At 46.0% G+C, this 22,562-nt stretch overlaps 1 protein-coding gene across 1 annotated transcript in view; it reads left to right on the forward strand.

Moving 5' to 3' along the window:
• The window catches only part of LOC145344341 (embryonic protein UVS.2-like), a 99,335-nt gene that overhangs the window by 73,193 nt on the left and 3,580 nt on the right, over positions 1 to 22,562 (forward strand). The window contains exon 6 of the mRNA XM_080191471.1: positions 12,848 to 12,966. Coding sequence (XP_080047597.1) covers positions 12,848 to 12,966 — 119 coding nt within the window. The remainder of the gene's footprint in view (positions 1 to 12,847; positions 12,967 to 22,562) is intronic.

A 22,562-nucleotide genomic window follows, 5' to 3' on the forward strand; every position in this document is an offset into this window, starting at 1 on the left:
CTATCTATAACCCCCAATCCCATTAAACCCCATATACTCATCCAGAAGTCTTTTAAAAGACCCCAGCGAGTTCGCCTCCACCACCACTGACGGCAGCCGATTCCATTCACTCACCACCCTCTGAGTGAAAAACTTACCCCTAACATCACTTCTGTACTTTCTTCCCCGCACCTTAAATCTGTGTCCTCTTGTAGCGACGATTTCAACCCAGGGAAATAGCCTCTGAGAATCCACCCTATCTATTCCTCTCAACATTTTATAAACTTCTATCAGGTATTATAAACTTCTATCTGTAGTAAAAAGTCTGACAACACCAGGTTTAAGTCCAACCGATTTACTTGGTAGTAAACTCACTAGCTTTCGAGGTTACCCTCTTCGTCAGGTGAATGGAGAGTTCTGGCCTCAGACAGAGCATATAAAGCACAGACAGTTTACAGATTACTGATTAGAATGCGAATCTTTACACCTAACCTGCTGTTCAAGTCCTAAAGTGGCCGACAATGTGAGTGGAAGGAGCACTGACCACAGGTTAAAGAGATGTGTATTGTCTCCAGACAGTACAGTAAGTGAGGTTTTGCAAACCCAGGCAAGTCATGGGGGTTACAGATAGTGCGACATGAACCCAAGATCCCTGTTGAGCCCGTCCTCATGTGTGTGGAACTTTGCTGTCAGTCTCTGCTCAGCGACTCTGCGCTGTCGTGTGTCGTGAAGGCCGCCTTGGAGAATGCTTACCCGAAGGTCAGAGGCTGAATGCCCATGACCACTGAAGTGTTCGCCAACAGGAAGGGAACAGTTTTGCCTGGTAATTGTAGAGCGATGTTCATTCATCCGTTGTCGTTGCGTCTGCATGGTCTCCCCAATGTACAATGCTTCGGGACATCCTTTCTTGCAACGTATCAAGTGGACAATGTTGGCCGAGTTGCAAGAGTATTTACCGTGTACCTGGTGAATGGTATTCTCATGTGTGATGATGGTATCCATGTCGATGATCTGGCATGTCTTGCAGAGGTTGTTGTGGCAAGGTTGTGTGGTATTGTGGTCACTGTTCTCCTGAAGGCTGGGTAGTTTGCTGCGAACGATGGTCTGTTTGAGGTTGCGTGGTTGTCTGAAGGCAAGAAGTGGGGGTGTGGGGATGGCCCTGGCGAGATGTTCGTCTTCATCAATGATATGTGATATATCAATGTGATATATCAATATATATGTGATATATCAATATATCAATGATATTCTTGCTGCGGCTATATAGGGCATTGGTGAGGCCGCAGCTGGAGTACTGTGTGCAGTTTTGGGCGCCGTACTTACGCAAGGACATTTTGGCCTTGGAGGGAGTGCAGAGGAGGTTTACTAGGCTGATGCCGGAGTTGAGGGGGTTGAGCTATGAGGAGAGGCTGAATAAACTAGGCTTGTACTCGTTAGAGTTTAGAAGAATGAGGGGAGATCTCATTGAGACGTATAAGATGATGAATGGGATGGATAGGATAGAGGTGGAGAGACTCTTCCCGCTCAGAAAGGACAGTAGGACTAGGGGGCACAGCCTCAAGAACAGAGTTGAGGAAGAACTTCTTCACTCAAAGGGTGGTGAATCTCTGGAATTCTCTGCCCGTTGAAGTGGTGGAGGCTACCTCGCCAAATATTTTTAAGAAGCGGGTTGATGGGTTTTTGATAAGTGAGGGGATTAAGGGTTATGGGGAGAGGGCGGGAATGTGGAACTGACCCACGACAGATCAGCCATGATCTTATTGAATGGCGGGGCAGGCTCGAAGGGCCAGATGGCCTACTCCTGCTCCTATTTCTTATGTTCTTATGTTGAAGACTCCGGAGAAGATGTCAAAGCTTCTCCACTCTGGGGAAGTACTGGACGACGAAGGGTACTCTGTCCACTGTGTCCTGTGTTTGTCTTCTGAGGAGATCGGTGCAGTTTTTCGCTGTGGCGCATCGGAACTGTCGATCAATGAGCCGAGCGCCACATCCTGTTCTTATGAGGGCATCTTTCAGCACCTGGAGGTGTCTGTCATGATCCTCCTCATTTGAGTAAATCCTGTGTATATGGAGGGCTTGTCCATAGGGGATGGCTTCTTTAACATGTTTAGGGTGGAAGCTGGAGAAGTGGAGCATTGTGAGATTGTCTGTGGGCTTGCGGTACAGTGAGGTGCTGAGGTGACCGTCTTTGATGGAGATGCGTGTGTCCAAGAATGCAACTGATTCTGGGGAATAGTCCATGGTGAGTCTGATGGTGGGGTGGAATTTGTTGATATCATTCATATAGTTGTTTCAGTGATTGTTCACCATGAGGCCAAAGGAAGAAAATGTCATCGATGTATCTAGTGTATAGCATTGGTTGAAGATTCTGTGCAGTGAAGAAGTCTTGTTCGAACCTGTTCAACCACCTCCCCCTTCTTTCCACCTCCCCCTTCTTTCCACCTCCCCCTTCTTTCCACCTCCCCCTTCTTTCCACCTCCCCCTTCTTTCCACCTCCCCCTTCTTTCCACCTCCCCCTTCTTTCCACCTCCCCCTTCTTTCCACCTCCCCCTTCTTTCCACCTCCCCCTTCTTTCCACCTCCCCCTTCTTTCCACCTCCCCCTTCTTTCCACCTCCCCCTTCTTTCCACCTCCCCCTTCTTTCCACCTCCCCCTTCCCTCAACCTCCCCCTTCCCTCTACCTCTCCCTTCCTACCAGTTTTTTTTAATATTTTTTATTTTTCTGCTGGTAATTGCTTCAGGGATGGCAGTTCAGGCAGTAAGCTGCATCTCCTGTGGGATGTATGTGGTGAGGGAATCTAGTAGTGTTTCAGGTGATTTTACTTGTAGGAAGTGTGTTAGATTGCAGCTTCTGGAGGAGCGTGTAAAGGAGCTGGAGGTGGAGTTAGAGGAACTCCGCATAATTCGGGAGGTGGAGGTGGAAATTGATAGGAGTTATAAGGAGATTGTCACTCCTAGAAATCAGTCTTGGGTCACTGCCAGGCAGAAGGATCTAGATAGGCTGGGCGAATGGGCCAGGAAATGGCAAATGGAATTTAATGTTGGCAAGTGTGAGGTGGTCCACTTTGGTAGGAAGAATGGTAGGAAGGACTATTACTTACGTGGCGAAAAACTGCAGCAGGCGACGGTGCAGAGGGACCTCGGGGTCCTTGTGCATGAGTCGCAAAAACCCAGCTTGCAGGTGCAGCAGGTGGTCAGGAAGGCGAATGGGATGCTGGCCTTCATAGCGAGGGGGATTGAATATAAAAGTAGGGAGGTCTTGCTGCAGCTGTATAGGGCATTGGTGAGGCCGCAGCTGGAGTACTGTGTGCAGTTTTGGGCGCCGCACCTGCGCAAGGATATTTTGGCCCTGGAGGGAGTGCAGAGGAGGTTTACTAGGCTGATACCAGAGTTGAGGGGATTGAGCTATGAGGAGAGGCTGAATAAACTAGGCTTGTACTCGTTAGAGTTTAGAAGAATGAGGGGAGATCTCATTGAGACGTATAAGATGATGAATGGGATGGATAGGATAGAGGTGGAGAGACTCTTCCCGCTCAAAAAAGACAGTAGGACTAGGGGGCACAGCCTCAAGATAAAGGGGAGGCGGTTTAGAACGGAGTTGAGGAGGAACTTCTTCACTCAAAGGGTGGTGAATCTCTGGAATTCTCTGCCCATTGAAGTGGTGGAGGCTACCTCGCTAAATATTTTTAAGAAGCGGGTTGATGGGTTCTTGATAAGAGAGGGGATTAAGGGTTATGGGGAGAGGGCGGGAAAGTGGAACTGAGCCACAACAGATCAGCCATGATCTTATTGAATGGCGGGGCAGGCTCGAAGGGCTAGATGGCCTACTCCTGCTCCTATTTCTTATGTTCTTATGTTCTTAAGAGGGGAAAGAAGCAGGTGGGGGGACAATCCCCTGGGGCTGTTCCCCTCCAAAATAGGTTTTCGGTCCTGGAGGCTACAGTTGAGGAGGAATCAACTGGGGGTAGCCAAAGGGAGCAGGTCTCTGGGGGTGAGCCTATTGTAAAAGCTCAGGTGGTTAGGGGATGCAAAAGATTGGGCCTCGTGATTGGGGACTCCACAGTTAAAGGGACAGATAAGAGAGTTGGAAGTAAAGGTAGGGACTCAGGGCTGGTGTGTTGCCTACCAGGGGCTGGGGTCCGGGATGTATCGGAAAGGGTATTCAGGACTCTTAGGGGAGAGGGAGAACAACCCCAAGTTATAGTTCATGTGGGGACACATGACATAGGGAGGTTAAGGGAAGGGGATATTAAGCAGAGATTTATGGAGTTGGGGTGGAAGCTAAAGGCCAAGTCTGATAGAGTGGTTATCTCCGGACTCTTGCCTGTGCCACGGGATAGTTTAGAGAGGAATAGAGAGAGGGAAAGTTTGAACTCGTGGCTGAGGGGTTGGTGCAGGAGGGAGGGGTTCAGGTACTTGAGCAATTGGGGCTCATTCTGGGGAAGGTGGGACCTCTATATGAGGGATGGTCTGCACCTGAATCAGAGGGGGACCAATATCCTGGGGGGTAAATTTGCTAAGGCTATCCAGTTAGGTTTAAACTGATTCGGAGGGGGGGTGGGATCCTGAGTAGAGGGGTTGAAAGTGAGGGGGGCATAGATGGGGACTGCAATGCACAGCATCGCAGGGGTGGGGTGGAGCAGGGTTTGAAATGCGTATACTTTAATGCGAGGAGTATTCGCAATAAAGTGGATGAACTTGCAGCGTGGATCAGTACCTGGGACTTCGATGTTGTGGCCATTTCAGAGACATGGATAGAGCAGGGGCAGGAATGGTTGCTGCAGGTCCCGGGGTTCAAATGTTTTAGTCGGAGTAGAGAAGGAGGTAGGAGGGGGGGAGGGGTAGCTTTATTGGTCAGGGATTGTATCACAGTGTCAGAGAGGAAGTTTGATGAGGACTTGTCTGTTGAGGTAGTATGGGCGGAGATTAGAAATAGGAGAGGAGAGGTCACCCTGTTGGGAGTCTTTTATAGACCTCCTAAAAGTTCTAGAGAGGTTGAGGAAAGGATTGCGGAGACGATCCTGGTTAGGAGTGAAAGTAATAGGGTAATTGTTATGGGGGATTTTAACTTTACTAATATTGATTGGAATTGTTATAGCTCTAGCTCGTTAGAGGGGTCAGTTTTTGTACAAAGCGTGCAGGAAGGTTTTTTGACTCAGTATGTAGATAGGCCAACTAGAGGTGAGGCTATATTGGATTTGGTGCTGGGAAATGAGCCAGACCAGGTGCTAGACTTGGAAGTTGGTGTGCATTTTGGTGATAGTGACCACAATTCGGTTACGTTCACCTTAGTGATGGAAAGGGATAGGAATGAACCTCGGGCTAGTGGTTTTAGCTGGGGGAAGGGTAATTATGAGGCTATTAGGAGAGAATTAGGAAGCATAGGTTGGACTAGGAGATTACAGGGACTGGGAACGTCTGAAATGTGGAGTTTTTTCAAGGAGCAGCTACTGCGAGTCCGTGATAGGTATGTCCCTGTCAGGCAAGGAGGAATTGGTAGGGCTAGGGAACCGTGGTGCACCAAAAAAGTTTTTTCGTTGGTTAAGAGGAAAAAGGAGGCTTATGTTCGGATGAGACGTGAGGGCTCGGGTAGTGCACTAGAAAACCTTAGATTGGCTAGGAGGGAGTTGAAGAGTGAGCTAAGAAGGGCTAAAAGAGGACATGAGAAGACTTTGGCTGATAGGATTAAGGAGAATCCTAAGGCGTTCTATCGGTATGTTAAGAACAGAAGGTTGGTTAGGGCAAGATTAGGGCCAGTTATAGACAGCAGAGGGAAGTTATGTGTGGAACCGGAGGAGATTGGAGAGGCATTGAACCAATATTTCTCTTCGGTGTTCACGCAGGGGGACATGGATATAGCTGAGGAGGACACTGGATTGCAGGGGAGTAGAATTGACAGTGTTGCAGTTGATAAGGAGGATGTGCTAGATATTCTGGAGGGTCTGAAAATAGATAAGTCCCCTGGTCCGGATGGGATTTACCCCAGGATTCTCTGGGAGGCAAGAGAAGTGATTGCAGAGCCTCTGGCTCTGATCTTCAGGTCGTCGTTGGCCTCTGGTATAGTACCGGAACATTGGAGGTTAGCGAATGTTGTCCCATTGTTTAAGAAGGGGAACAGAGACTTCCCCGGGAATTATAGACCGGTGAGTCTCACTTCTGTTGTGGGCAAGGTTTTAGAAAAAATTATTCGGGATAGGATTTATAGTTATTTGGAGAGTAAAGAATTGATTGGAGATAGTCAGCATGGTTTTGTGGCGGGTAGGTCGTGCCTTACTAACCTTATTGAGTTTTTTGAGAAAGTGACCAAAGAGGTGGATGGGGGTAAGGCAGTGGACGTGGTGTATATGGATTTTAGTAAGGCGTTTGATAAGGTTCACTACGGTAGGCTTCTGCAGAAAATGCAGATGTATGGGATTGGGGGTGATCTAGGGAATTGGATCAGGAATTGGCTAGCGGATAGGAGACAGAGGGTGGTGGTTGATGGTAAATATTCATCATGGAGTTCGGTTTCGAGTGGTGTGCCTCAGGGATCTGTTTTGGGGCCACTGCTGTTTGTAATTTTTATTAATGATCTGGATGAGGGTATAGTTGGGTGGATTAGTAAGTTTGCTGATGACACCAAAGTCGGAGGTGTGGTAGATATTGATGAAGGGTGTCATAGTTTGCAGGAAGACTTAGACAGGTTGCAGAGCTGGGCCGAAAGGTGGCGGATGGAGTTTAATGCGGAGAAGTGTGAGGTAATTCACTTTGGTAGGAATAACAGATGTGTCGAGTATAGGGCTAACGGGAGGACTTTGAATAGTGTGGATGAGCAGAGGGATCTAGGTGTATGTGTACATAGATCCCTGAAAGTTGGGAGTCAAGTAGATAAGGTTGTTAAGAAGGCATACGGTGTCTTGGCGTTTATTGGTAGGGGGATTGAATTTAGGAGTCGCAGTGTCATGTTGCAACTGTACACAACTCTGGTGCGGCCGCACTTGGAGTACTGTGTGCAGTTCTGGTCCCCACGTTACAGGAAGGATGTGGAGGCTTTGGAGAGGGTGCAGAGGAGGTTTACCAGGATGTTGCCTGGTATGGAGGGGAAGTCCTATGAGGAGAGGCTGAGGGATTTGGGGTTGTTTTCGCTGGAAAGAAGGCGGCTAAGAGGGGATCTTATTGAAACATATAAGATGATTAGAGGTTTAGATAGGGTGGATAGTAATAGCCTTTTTCCTCTGATGGAGAAATCTAGCACGAGGGGGCATGGCTTTAAATTAAGGGGTGGTAGTTATAGGACAGATGTCAGGGGTAGGTTCTTTACCCAGAGGGTGGTGAGGGATTGGAATGCCCTGCCTGCTGCAGTTGTAAATGCGCCTAGTTTGGGGGCGTTTAAGAGATCCGTGGATAGGTTTATGGACGAGAAGGGATTGGTTTAGGTTAGTGGGTCATTGTTTTGTAACTGGTCGGCGCAACATCGTGGGCCGAAGGGCCTGTTCTGTGCTGTAATGTTCTATGTTCTACGTTCTATCTTTCCTTTCCCTCTTTCTCCACTCCCCCCTTCCCTCCTAGAGAGATTCGCTAATGCCACTTGTGAGGGTTTAACCTAAAGTGGCAGAGGGCTGGGAACCAAAGCAGCAGGTCAGCAAATGGAAGGGTTGAGGGGAAGATAGATGTTAGAATCAGAAAGTCTGAAAGGAATGACAGGCCCTGACAGGTTAATAAACACGATGGGACTGATGGGCTGAAGTGTGTTTATTTCAACAAGAGGAGTATTATGGGTAAGGCAGATGAGTTTAGAGCCTGGATCAGTATGTGGGACTATGATGTTGTGGCCATTACAGAGACTTGGTTGAGAGCGAAAGGACTGGTTTCTTAACATTTCAGGATTTCAATGTTTTAGACAATATAAACAGGCAGCTAAAAAGTGGAGGAGTTGCATTACTAATCGGGGAGAATGTCACATCTGCACTCAGAGGACATACTAGAGGGCTCATACGGAGGCAATACCAATTTCTGGTAGAGCTCAAAAATAAGAAGGTGCAATCACTCTGATGGGATTAGACAATAGGCCCCTCCAAAAGCCAACGGGATATTGAGGAGCAAGTATGTAGGCAGATTATGGAAATATGCAATAACAACAAGGTTGTCATAGTGGGTGACTTTAACTTGCCTAACGTTGACTCCGATTTCCTTGAAACAAGAGGCTTGGACAAGGAAGAATTTGTTAGGTGCATACAAGAAGGTTTCTTGAAACATTATGTGGGTAATCCAACTAGAGGAGGGGCCATACTGGACCTTGTCTTGGCGAATGGGGTGACTGACCTTTTGGTAGGAGAGCATTTTGAAAACAGTGATCACACTTCCTTAAGATAGCTATGAATAAGTCAGGACCTTGTGGGAAGGCATGAAATTGGGGGAAGGCAAATTACAACAGAATTAGGCAGAGGCTAGAGAGTGTTAATTAGGAGCAGCTAATATTGGACAAGTCAACATTTGATTTGATTTATTATTGTCACATGTATTAACATACAGTGAAAAATATTGTTTCTTGCACACTGCCTCGCTAAATATTTTTAAGACGCGGGTTGATGGGTTTTTGATAAGAGAGGGGATTAAGGGTTATGGGGAGAGGGCGGGAAAGTGGAACTGAGCAGCAACAGATCAGCCATGATCTTATTGAATGGCGGGGCAGGCTCGAGGGGCTAGATGGCCTACTCCTGCTCCTATTTCTTATGTTCTTATGTTCTTACTATATAGACGAAGCATATCATTCATACGGAAGGAAATGAGAAAATGCAGAATGTAATGTTACATTCATAGCTAGGGTGTAGCGAAAAATCAGCTTAATGGCAGGTAGGTCCATTCAAAAGTCTGGCAGCAGGGAAGAAGCTATTCTTGGGTCAGTTGGTATGCGATCACAGACTTTTAAAAGGAAAAAAGAAGCATATGTAAGGTTTCATAATCTAAAATCAGATAGGGGCCATGAGGAATATAAAGAAAGCAGGATAAAACTCAAGCAGGGAATTAGGAGAATAAGGTGGGGCAATGAAAATCCCAAAGCATTTGATGCATACATCAAAAACAAGGGGATAACTAGGGAGAGAGTAGGACCACTTAAGGATAAAGGAGTCAACTTGTGCTTGGAGGCAGAGGATGTGGGCACAATTCTGAATGAGTACTTTGTATCAGTATTCACCAAGGAGAAGCAATGGGGATAGTGAGATTAGTGTGGAGCATGCCAGAGTTTTTTGAGATCAAGAAAGAAGTGGTGTTGGTTCTCGTGAAGTGCATTAAGGTAGATAAGTCACCAGGTCCCAGTGGAATCTACCCCAGGTTATTGAGAGAGGCAACAGAGGAGTATGCTTGGACCCTGACAAAGATCTTTATATCCTTGCTGGAGAGGTCTGAAGAACTGGTGAGTATCTAATGTTGTTCATCTGTTCAGGAAAGGAAAGAAGGATAAACCAGAACATTATAGACCAGGCATTTGATAAGGTGTCCCATGCAAGGCTTATTGAGAAAGTGAGGGGGCATGGGATCCAAGGGGACATTGGTTTGTGGATCCAGAACTGGCTTGTCCACAGAAAGCAAAGAGTGGTTATAAATGGGTCATATTCTGCATGGAGGTCGGTCACCAGTGGAGTGCCCCAGGGATCTGTTCTGGAACCCTTAGTCTTTGATTTTTATAAATGACCTGGATGAGGAAGTGGATGGATGGTTGGTAAGTTTGCTGATGACACAAAGGTTGGAGATATTGTGGATAGTGTGGAGGGATGTCAGAAGTTGCAGTGAGACATTGAAGGGATGCAAGACTGGGCGGAGAAGTGGCAGATGGAGTTCAATCCAGATAAGTGTGAAGTAGTTCATTTTGGCAGGTCAAATAGGATGGCAGAATATAATATTAATGGTAGGACTCTTGGCAGTGTGGAAGATCAGAAGGATCTCAGGGTCCAAGGTCATAGGATGCTCAAAGCAGCTGTGCAGGTTGAAGCAGTGGTTAAGAAGGCGTATGGTGTACTGGCTTTCACCCATCAAGGAATTGAGTTTAGAAGTCGAGAGATAGTGTTGCAGCTATATAGACCCTGGTCAGACCCCACTTGGAGTACTGTGCTCAGTTCTGGTTGCCTCATTACAGGAAGGATTTGGAAGCCATAGAAAGGGTGCAGAGGAGATTTACAAGGATGTTGCCTGGATTGGGGAGCATGCCTTGTGAGGATAGGTTGAGGGAGCTTGGCCTCTTCTCCTTGGAGAGACGAAGGATGAGGGGTGACCTAATAGAGGTGTATAAGATGTTGAGAGGTATTGATCGAGTGGATAGTCAGGCTTTTTCCCAGGGCTGAAATGGTTGCCACAACAGGACACAGGTTTAAAGTGCTGGAGATTAGGTACAGAGGAGATGTCAGGAGTAAGTTTTTCATTGAGAGTGGTGGGTGCGTGGAATGGGCTGCCAGCAACAGTGGTGGAGGCGGATTCGATAAGGTCTTTTAAGAGACTTTTAGATAATTACATGGAACTTAGTAAGAGGTTATAGGTAAGCCTAGTAATCTCTTAAGGTAGGGACATGTTTGGCACAACTTTGTGAGCCGAAGGGCCTGTATTGTGCTGTAGTTTTTCTATGTTTCTATGTTTTAGTGAGTCTCATGTCAGTTTTTGGGAAACTTTTGGAGAGAATTCTTAAGGATAGGATTTATGCACGTTTGGAAAAGCATGGTTTAATTAGGGAGGGTCAGCATGACTTTGTGTGGGGCAGGTCATATCTTACTAATTTGATTCATATTTTTGAGGAGGTGGTGAAGGTGATCGATGAGGGTAGAACAGTGGATGTTGTGTACATGGATTTTAATAAGACTTTCGACAAAGTCCCTTATGGTAGGCTCATCCAGCAGATTAAGATGCATGGGATCCACAGTGACTTGGCCACTTTGATTCAGAATTGGCATGCCCATAGAAATCAGTGAGTAGTTGGGGAAGAGTGTTCTTCTGGATGGAGGTTCGTGAATAGTGGCATTCCACAGGGATTCATACTGGGTTCTCTGCTGTTTGTGATATATATAAATGACTTGAATGAAAACATAAATGGACGGGTTAGTAAGTTTGCAGGTGACACAAAGATAGCTGGAATTGTGGATAGTGTAGAAGGTTGTCAAAGGATACAGTGGGATATCAATCAGTTTCAGATTTGGGCACAGAAATGGCAGATGGAGTTTAATCCAGGCAAGTCTGAGGTGCTGTAGTTTGAGAGATCACTTTTCTTTATTCATTCATGGGAAATGGACATTGCTGTCTGGCCAGCATTTATTGCCCATTCCTAGTTGCCCAAAGGCCGTTGTTGTGGCACTGGAGTCACATGTAGGCCAGACCAATAGATTTCCTTCCCTAAAGGACATTAGTGAATCAGATGGATTTTTTCGACAATAGGCAATGGTTTCATAGTCATCAGTAGATCCTTAATTCCAGATATTTTTATTGAATTCAATTTCTACCATCTGCCATGGTGGGATTTGAACCTGGGTCCCAGAACATTAGCTGAGTTTCTGGATTAATAGTCTAGCAATAATACCACTAGGCCATTGCCTCCCCTGTTAAGGGTAAGCATACAGTTAATGGCAGGACCTTGAACAGCATTGATGTTCAGAAGGATATTGAGGTTCAAGTCAATAGCTGCCTGAAAGTGGCCACACAAGCAGATAGGGTGATAAAGAAGGTGTACGACATGCTTGCCTTTATTGATCAGGGCACTAAGTACACGAATCAGGATGGCCAGAATTCTACTGCTTCGCCCGCTCGCATTTTGGGGCAGGCGAGGCTCACAGAACAGAATTCTCCATTGGCTTCACTCGAGCGGGGTCATAAAATATCGGCCGATGTTATGTTGCAGCTTTATAAATATTTTTCGTTAGACCGTACTGAAGAGTATTGCATTCAATTCTGATGCCACATTACAGGAAGGATTTTAGAAAGGGTGCTGAAAAGGTTTACCAGGATGCTGCTTGGATTAGAGGGTATGAGCTATAAGGAGTGACTGGACAAACTAAGGTTATTTTCTCTGGAGTGACATAAGCTGAGAGGAGATCTGATAGAAATGTATAAAATTATGAGAGGCATAGATAGGGTTGACAGTCAGAATCCTTTTCCCAGAGTTGAAATGTCTAATATTAGGAAGCATGCACTTAAGTTGAGAGGGGGAAAATTCAAAGGAGATGTGAGGAGTAAGTTTTTAACACAAAGTGGTAGGTGTCTGGAACATATTGCTGGGATGGAGGCAGATATGATGGGGCGCTTAACAGGCTTTTAGATAAGTACATGAATATGCAACGGCTAGAGGGATATGGACCAAGGGCAAGCAGAAGGGATCAGGTTAATGTGACATCATGTTCGGCACAACATTGTGGGCCAAAGAGCCTGTTCCTGTACTGTAGTGTTCTATGTTGCACTTAGAATAATGCAACAAACTGTTATGATCACGTTTTTGAGGGATAAATGTTTCCAACGTGAGACTGTGTAACCAATCCAACACCCCCCACTGCCCCCACCCCAGTCCTGTCCTTCCTTACGTCATGTCAGCTAATCTTTATTATCCAAACAGTCAAGATCTGAGTTTAATGTGTTAACTGAAAGTCAGCACTTCCAACAGTTCAGTACTCCCCCAACAGTGCACCAACATGTCAGAACAGAGTGTGTCCAAGTCTCCAGAATCAGGTCTGGCACACTGATACCATCGACCCAACTCAGGACAGCCACTCGTCCAAAAGGACCAAATAAGTGACAGTTAAAAATAACCATAGTGCAAATCAATTCATGGTTTTATTTTTGTGGTTATGCATTATATTGTAGAATTTATTTTTGTAACATCACACAGTTAATATTTTCTTTTGCTTATTTTTTTAAAGGTGTCTGTGGCAGCTTATTAACCGACAAAGATCGAAATTTCACCTCCCCAAATTTCCCAGCGGTCTATCCTAATAATGCTCACTGCAAATGGTTGATCAGATCTCCTGCAGCAATGAAGGTACGTAGAGAATTTGGGAAGACGACTCTACTTTTCGTGGCATTGTGAAATCAGTCGTCATTTTACTTGTATTAAAATTTAAATCAGACAGTATCAGTTTGGAGTATCTTACGTAATTTTACTCTTGGAGGATGGTTTTAAATCTCTCTCTCCTGCCAATACCAAGTAGGCAATTGGTTCAAACTGGTCGGGTGGCTTACCTGTTCTAATGTTGTTGACTGATATTTAAACTCTTGAACTATGTGCAAATCAGGGTGCAATGAAATCTTTGGCTCTGTCATTTTACTTGGTGGCCAAGATGGGGCAATCATTACCATTTCAATTTAGCTAATGTTTCCACAAAAGGAGCAATTAGCTGAACTGGTTCGTCCAAAAAAAACCCCAAATACTGCAGAAACTGAAAATCTGAACACAAAAATGCAAGAAATACTTATTAGGACAGGCCGCATCTGTGGAGCAAGAAACTGAGTTAGGGTTTCAGACTGATTCATCAGAACTGGGAAAAATTAGAGATGTAATTGATTTTAAACAAGTGAAAAGGGGAGACATGAAGCAAAAACAGAAAGCAAAGCTGTGAATGCAGAAGATAGGAGAGATTAAAAAAGGGTTGGAAATGCGCAGCAAAAGTTAATGGTGATGGGACAAATAACCTCTGCATTTTCTGTTTCTTTTACCTTGTTCACCTTCATTACTTCATTTTTCCCTTCGCATCTTTGATCTGCTCTCTACCTAACTCGCTTTCATAGCCATTGCGACTGGCCCCAACTTTTCTCGTCTGGATTCCAGCTGAAATTCTAAGTTCCGTGTTTTGGATCTGCCCATCATTAGATAGCTCCAAGACATTCAGAATTCCTCACACCATGTTTCCATCCCATTCTGTTGTTCATCCATCGTCGTCGATGAGGACCATGACACCATTAGTCATTTTGAGGCTGGATGCGATGTGTCTGAAGATGACTGATCAGGCCAATTCGGGCACGGAATGTCCAGGCACATATTTGGACAGACTTGTGTAGGCACTGTAGTTGCGCTGGTGGTTCTAGACTTGCACAGCTCGCACTTAAGTTGTGCTTCCGCAATACACCTTGCTTTGTAAGCTTGACAGCCCTTGTGGATGAGGCAGTGCCAGGTAGGGTGGTTTTATGCTAGCGTTTCCCAGGTGGTTGTATTTATGTCAAGAGACTTCAGGGAGGCCTTGAGTGTGTCCTTGTAACATTTCTTCTGCTCTCCATGGGAGCGTCTTCCAACAGAGAGTTCCCCAAAAAGGAGCTGCTTGGTTATGCGCTTGTCCGGCATATGGATGACACGAACTGCCCCTCATCAGCAGTGTGTGGACTGTTGGTAGACTTGCTCTAGAGAGACCTTCAGTGTCTGGTACTTTGTCTTGCCATCTGATGTGTAATATTCTGCAAAGACAAGTCATGTGGAAATGATTGAGCTGTCTTGCATGCCTTCAATACACACTCCACGTTTCACAGGCATACAGGAGGGGAGTGAGTACCACGGCGCTGTAGACCTTCAGTTTTGTTGCTGAGCTGATTCCTCGACATTCCCATACAGTGGAGCACAGTCTACTGAAATAGCCTTTGCTATTCTGCAGTTAACTTCTATATCAATAGTCACTGCTTGGGAGACGGTGCTGCCAAGATAACTGAACTGGTCCATTGCCTGTAGTTTCTGCCCTTTTCCCTTGTGATTATGGGTTCTGTATACGATGTATGAGGAGCAGGCTGGTGCATGACTTCAGCCTTTTTAATGTTGATGGTGAGTCCAAAGTTGTCACAAACCATGGAAAATTTGTCCATACTGACTTGCATCTCTGGCTCTGAGCCAGTATACAGGGCGCAGTCACTGGCAAAGAGGAAGTCTGTCAAAACAGTCTCCTTCACTTTGGTAATAGCTTGAAGTCTCCTCAGGTTGAAGAGCTTCCATCCACTCTGGAATTGAGGCTGATTCCAGCAACACTGTCCTGGAAGGCATCATTCAGCATGGCAGTAAACATCATGCTGAACAGTATGGACGGAGCACACAGCCCTGTTTGAAGCCATAGGTGACTGGGAATGCCTCAGAGGATTCTCCGCCATCCAGTACTCTGGCCATCATGCCATCATGGAACTGGCATACCATCTGAATGAATTTGGGAGGGCAGCCGAACTTTGACATGATCCTCCACAGGCCTTGTCAGCTTACAGTATCAAAGACTTTCGCAAAGTCAACAAAGGTTGTGTAGAGCTCACAGTTCTGCTCCTGACACTTCTCCGGAAGTTGGCATGCAGCAAAAATCATGTCAATAGTCCCGCAACCTTTGCGGAAGCCACACTGTAACTCTGGAAGCAGGGCCAGCTCCAGATGAGTGACCAGACGATTTAGCAGGACTCTTGCGAGGGTTTTTTCTGTGATGGAGAGCAGCGAAATTCCTCGGTGATTGTCGCATACTTGCCGATTGCCCTTCCTCTTGTAGAGTTGTACGATGGAAGCTCTTTAAGTTCCTGAGGAATGGATCCTTGCTTCCAAAAGGACTGGAACAACTCAGTGAGCTTCTTGATAAGTACAGGACCAGCAGTTTTGTAGACCTCTGCGGGTATGGCAACTGCCTCTGGGGCTTTGCCACTGGAAAGCTGGCTGACAGCTTTTGTGACTTCAGCTACTAATGGTGGGTCATAAGAACATAAGAAATAGGAGCAGGAGTAGGCCATCTAGCCCTTCGAGCCTGCCCCACCATTCAGTGTGGATCAGTTCCACTTTCCCGCTTTCTCCCCATAACCCTTAATTCCCCTGTCTATCAGAAACCTATCTACCCATCACTTAAATATATTTAGCGAGGTAGCCTCCACCACTTCAACGGGCAGAGAATTCCAGAGATTCACCACCCTTTGAATGAAGAAGTTCCTCCTCAACTCCGATCTAGACTGCACCCCCCTTATCTTGAGGCTGTGTCCTCTAGTCCTGCTATCCTTTCTAAGCAGGAAGAATCTCTCTACCTCTACCCTGTCCATCCCCTTCATTATCTTATACGTCTCCAAAAGATCCCCCCTCATCCTTCTAAACTCCAACAAGTACAGACCCAGTCTATTTAGTCTCTCTTCATAGGCCAACCCCCTCATCTCCGGTATCAGCCTCCTTTGCACTTCCTCCAAGGCCAATATATCCTTGCGCAAGTGTGGCGACCAAAACTGCACACAGTACTCCAGCTGCGGCCTCACCAGTACCCTGTACAGTTGCAGCAAGACCTCCCTACTTTTATATTCTATCCCCCTTGCTATAACAGCCAACATTCCATTCGCCTTCTTGATCACCTGCTGCACCTGCAGACTGGGTTTTTGCGACTCGTGCACAAGGACCTCCAGGTCCCTCTGCACCGTAGCATTTTGCAGCTTTTTGCCTTTTAAATAATAATCCCTCCTACTATTATTTCTGCCAAAGTGGATAACCTCACACTTGCTAACATTATACTCCATCTGCCAGGCCCTCACCCCCTCGCTCAGCCTATCCAGATCTCTCTGCAGACTTTCTACACCCTCCACGCAATTTGCTTTTCCACTCATCTTCGTGTCATCAGCAAATTTTGTCACCCTACACTCAGCCCCCTCCTCCAGATTATCTATATAAATGGTAAACAGTTGAGGCCCCAGCACTGATCCCTGCGGCACTCCACTAGTCACCAACTGCTAACCAGAATGGCACCCATTGATACCAACTCTTTGCTTCCTATTAGACAGCCAATCCTCTATCCACGCTAACAGCTTACCTCCAACTCCGTGCATCCTAACCTTCTGTAGCAACCTTTTATGAGGCACCTTATCAAACGCCTTTTGGAAATCTAAAAACACCACATCCACCAGTTCCCCTCTGTCTACCGCACTAGTCACATCCTCATAGAAATCCAATAAATTTGTCAAACACGACTTCCCCTTAACGAATCCGTGCTGCGTCTGTTCTATCAAACCATTCTTTTCTAGGTGCCTCGCTATTTCTTCTTTGATGATGGATTCTAGCATTTTTCCAACTACAGACGTTAAACTAACCGGCCTATAGTGCCTGCCTTTTGTCTGCTACCTTTTTTAAACAGCGGCGTAACATTAGCCGTTTTCCAATCTTCCAGCACTTCCCTGGGGTCCAGCGAATTTTGATAAATAATTACTAAGGCATCCACTATCACCTCTGCCATTTCTTTCAGAACCCTGGGATGCATTCCATCTGGTCCTGGGGACTTGTCGACCTTCAGTCCCATTAGTCTATCATGCACTACCTCTCTAGTGACAGTAATTGCATTTAGGCCCTCACCTCCTACCATCCTTCTATCTTTGATATCCGGCAAACTATTCGTGTCCTCCTCCATGAAGACCGAGGCAAAAAACTTATTTAAAACCTCAGCCATTTCCTCATCGCCCACTGCTAAATCCCACCCCCCCATCCTCCAAGGGTCCAACATTCACTGTAGCCAGCCTCTTCTTCTTTATATATTTGTAAAAACTTTTACTGTCATTTTTTATATTTAGTGCTAGTTTAGCTTCATACTCTGTCTTTCCTTTCTTTATCACTTTCTTAGTCATTCTTTGTTGATTTTTAAATCTATCCCAATCTTCTATTCGCCCACTATTTTTAGCCAGTCTGAACACATCAGCTTTTAATTTAATACTCTGGTCATCCATGGCACTGTTGATATCGACCTGGGGAATCCTGTCTATTGCCTCATCGTTAATAAATGACAGTCAGTTGAGGATGGTTTCAAAGTGTTCAGCCCATCTCTGTAGGATCTGAGCCCTCTCTGTAATGAGATTTGTACCATCTGAACTCAGGAGGGTAAGTCCTGAGAGATTGAGGTCTGTAGAGAATGTTGAGGGCTTCATAGAACCGTTTCAAGTCATTTCTGTCAGCATATCCCTGTATTTCATCTGCCTTGGCACTCAGCCAGGCATCCTGCATTTTACGCAGTTTATTCTGGACTGTCCTGCGAGCACTGGTAAAAGCATTTTTCTTGGCAGCTGAAGATGGGTCGTTCTGACAGGCCCGATGAAGACGGTGCTTTTCAACAAGTAGAGCCTGTATCTCCTCTCATCAAACCAGCCACGCTGCTTGCGGGTGGAGGGCCTGAGCATCTTCAGTGCAGATGTATGGATAGCATCCCTGGAGCGTTCCCAGTCGTCCTCAGCGCTGCCTGCAAGGCATATGTAAGCAAGCTTGATTTCTAAGTCTTCAGCCAGTGCTGAAGCTATGCTGGGGTTGTTTAGCTTGCCACATTGATTCTTTTCATAACCTTTCTTCCTTGTCACCTGTTGGGTCTGATGCGGAGCCTCATTTTGGACTCAATGAGCCTGTGATCTGTCCAGCAGTCAGCACCACACATTACCTTGGTCACTCTGACATCCTACCTGTCTTTCCTCCTGGCAATGACATAGTCGATAAGATGCCAGTGCTTAGAGCGGGGGTGCATCCAGGAGGTCTTGTTACATGTACGCAGATGGAAGATTGTGTTGGTGTTGAGAAGGTTGTGTACTGCACAGGTCTTCAGTGAGAGTAGGCCATTACTGTTACACTTGCCCACTCCACGCCTCCCAATGACTCCCTGCCAGATTGCAGAGTCACACCCTATTCTTGCATTGAAATCGTCAAGCAAGATCAACTTGTTGGTACTGCTCACTATTGATAGTAGGTCGTCTAATTCTTCATAGAACTTGTCTTTCATCTCGTGCAGGTTGTTCATTGTGGGGGCATAGGCACTGATCAGGGTGGCTTGACTTCGGTTCTGTAGCGGAAACTGTAATGTCATAAGCCGGTTGTTGACACCCTTGGGTAGAATATCAAGTTTCCGAACAAGGTGACTCCTGACGGCGAATCCAACTCCAGCATCACGACACTCATCGCTGCTGCAACCACTCCAGAAAAAAGTGTATCCACCTCCAGTTTCAGATAACTGACCTACGTTGGCAAGACGAGTTTCATTTAGGGCTGCAATGTCAATGTTGTACCTTACAAGCACCCTGGCAACTAAGGCTGTTCTTCTCTCTGGTCTGTCTGCTGTAGGGTTGTCCAAAAGCGTGCTCACATTCCAAGTGCCAATGGTGAGCAGGGTCACCTTGTGTTTTACTTTGTTTGTTCAACCACAAGATGGGATCCCTGCCAGCCGTGGTAAACTGGCCAGGGTGTAGTGAAACAGGCAATGTTTAGGGCACCTTTTCTAGCCCTTTCCTCATTCTACGGAAGTGAGCAGTGCATTCCTGAAGAGGACTGCTCAGTCGCCCAAGTAGATACCGAGTTTCACTGCTGCTTCTGTCAGCAGAAAATTACCATTAGACCTGAGGTGCCTGCGTGCAGGTCTGTGACTACAACTCCCAGTGTATCCACACCTGCTGCTTCATCGCTCACCCATCGCCACAGGACTTCAAGGGTTGAACAGGACGATGATGATAATGATGGTGTCAAGACCATTGCTTGATCTGGATTAAAGTGAGGGAGAGTTGCGCAGCGTCAGCCTCACTCTCTCTTCCCAACCCCCATCTAGATCCAGTGGCAAGACAAGAGTCACAATGGCTGGAGGTGGGACTAGGTGGGACTGGGTGACCAGGACGTCTTCTGTATCTTGTCCTGCTCTTCGCGTTCCATGATGCTTGCAGAGACCATTGGACCTTCCATTAGTCTCTTCCACTCAATCCGCCGGACTCTGACTTCACATGCTGGGATAGACATCCCACTATCTCACCGAGGGTTGAGACCCGTCAGCTACCCTCACCTGGTTTAGCTGGCTTGTCGAAGCTGCTGTCGCATGCAAACAGCTGTGGGGAGCCACAGGTAAGAGCTGAGTTCCAGGTGGGGACAAAGGGCAGACAAACTGCCCTGAAAAGGACGCAACATGTTCCCCTACTAGAGGTACTACCCCTCCCTGACACCCCATACCCTCTATCCCATTCTGAGACTCACACTAAACCCATGCACATTCTCAACCTCTCTCATCAGCAGCACCAACTTAACCACAAATCTGTCCTAGTCCACAGCTTCATCTTATTCTTTACTGCATCTGTAAAATTGATATAGCAATGATTTCAGTTCCTCATCTGTATATTCCATCCAATCATTCAAAGCCAATTCAAATCCTCATAGAATTCCTACAGTGCAGAAGGAGGCCATTCAGCCCATCGGGCCTGCACCAACCACAATTCCACCCAGGCCCTTTCCCTGCAACCCCATGTATTTATCCTGCTAGTCTCCCTAATACTGAGGGGCAATTTAGCATGGCCAATCCACCTAACCTGCATGTCTTTGGACTTCTTTTTAAAACTAAATCTTTTCAGTTGCAGTGTGTGGTAATTCCTCATCTACAGTTCCTATTGTGAATGTTCCATCCAAAACCCTCTTCTGAATGAGGGCTCACACCCCTTGGAGCTCATTGATCTCCTCACTCAACCTGCCACCCCAAGATCCTGACCTCTTCCCATGCAATCCCCTAGGCCTTTCCAAACCTAGCCATCTTGATTAGTTCCAAGAAGCTAGTTGCAGTGCCTCTTCTGGCCACTGCAGCACTGTTCCTGGAATGACTGGAGGCCTGTTGGCCAAACCAATTGGCTGATAACTTTCCAAAGCAGGCCTTCTTCCTGCTGTCAGATCTGCCAATCAGTGCTTGCTGGAGCTGCTGGCATGGATGGAATGTGCTCCTTGCTGACTGGATAGTGGGGCCCAGGTCCCTGCAGACCTGCTAGTGTGGGTGGAATGTGCTCCCTGCTGACTGGATAATGGGGTCCAAGTCCCTGCAGAGCTGCTGAAGTGGGTGGAATGTGCTCTCTGCTGACTCTGGATGGTGGGCCCCAAGTCCCTGTGGAGCTGCTGGAGTGGGTGGAACGTGCTCTCTGCTGACTGGATAGTGGGGCCAAAGCCCTGCAGAGCTGTTGCAGTGGCTGGAATACACACCTCCTTACCCTGTGCTTAACCCTCTTTCCACCTACATTGTCTGTACCTTTAAGACTGATTACCTGTAAAGACTCGCATTCCAACCAATACCTTGTAAATTGAGTTTGTGTCTATATATGCCCTATTTGTGAACACAACTCCTCACCCACCTGAAGAAGCAAGACTAAGAAAGCTTGTGCTGCAAATAAACCTACTGGACTTTAACCTGGTGTTCTGAGACTTCTTACTGCCATTATCAAGAAGGAACACAGAACTCTGAGAAACTCCCCTGTCAACTTTCCTCCAGCCTGGAAAAAAAACTGCTGACTGCTAATCTCTTTTTCTCCTGTTAATCATCCAATATTATATCCATGTTGCTGCTGTCCATTTTGTTCTGTGAGCTCTAACCTTTGTTCACAGGTCTGTTTTGCAGAACTTTATCAAATACCTTTCAGTAGTTCATGTAACCATGCCAATGGAATTACCCTCATCAACTCTCTCTAGTAACTCATCCAAAATCTCCAGCAAGTTCAATAAACATGATTTTCTGCATTAAGCTGTATTTGAACAACTGAATATTAATATTATCCGAATCATTTCTAGAAGCATCACCAGCACTGAGGATAAAGCGACTGGCCTGCAGTTCTTGGGATAACCCTTACATTCTTTTTGAAGAAAACTATCACATTTGCAAATATCCAGCCCTCTGGCACCACCCTTATATTTCAGGATGATTGGGAAATTATGGCCAATCCTTTGCAATTTACACCTTCACTTCTGTCAGTATTCTTGGATACATCCCGTCTGCTCCTGGTGTCCTGGTAACTATAAGTACAGTCAGCCCATTCAGTAAACCTTCTTTATGTATTTTAATCCCCCTTCCCTGGTAAAGACACAGCAAAGTATTAGTTTAATACCTCAGCTATGACTCTTAACTCCTTGTGTAAATCCTCTTTCGTTCTGAATCAGCGCCATTCTTCTTTTTGTCATCTTTTTATGATTAACTGCCTATAGAAGACTTTTGGATTTTCTTTTGTTCTTGCTGCCAATCTGAGCTGCCCTGGTGTATTGAGCTGCCCTGATGTACTGAGCTGACCCGGTGCGCGGAGCAGTCATGGTGCGTGGAGCTGCCCCGGTGGGTGTGCAGAGCGGCCCCGGTGCACAGAGTTGTTGTGGTTACGTGGAGGGGGAATTAAGTCTGTAAAGCCACTTTTGTGGTTTTATCACAGTTCATTTTCAGCTGTTACTGCTGTACTTTCAGAGCCTTTAAATACCTGTTTCCAAAAACATGATGCTGCACTATTTTCAAATACAGAATTTGCCAATAGGAACATATAATGACCTGAATTTCAGAATCAAAGAGATCTAATGCAGTTATTATAATGGCTAAAGCTGAACTGTCTTCAGATTATTTAAGCTTAAACCTCAATATTTAAGATGTGGTGAAGCCGCTGTTGGACTGGGGTGGGCACAGTAAGAACTCTCACAACACCAGGTTAAAGTCCAACAGGTTTACTCAGTCTGAGTCGCACCTGATGAAGGAGCAGTGCTCCGAAAGCTCATGCTACCAAATAAATCTGTTGGACTTTAACCTGGTGTTGTAAGACTTCTTTCAATATTTAACAAAACTCTCAAGACAGAACTTAGCTTTCCGAAAATGTTGTTATTTCATATATTGTACAAAAAACCTTTTTGTGATGCTGCAAACATTTTAT

Source organism: Carcharhinus amblyrhynchos, chromosome 6 (genome assembly GCF_965287045.1).
Source record: "Carcharhinus amblyrhynchos chromosome 6, sCarAmb.v2.hapA, whole genome shotgun sequence".
NCBI lineage: Eukaryota > Metazoa > Chordata > Chondrichthyes > Carcharhiniformes > Carcharhinidae > Carcharhinus > Carcharhinus amblyrhynchos.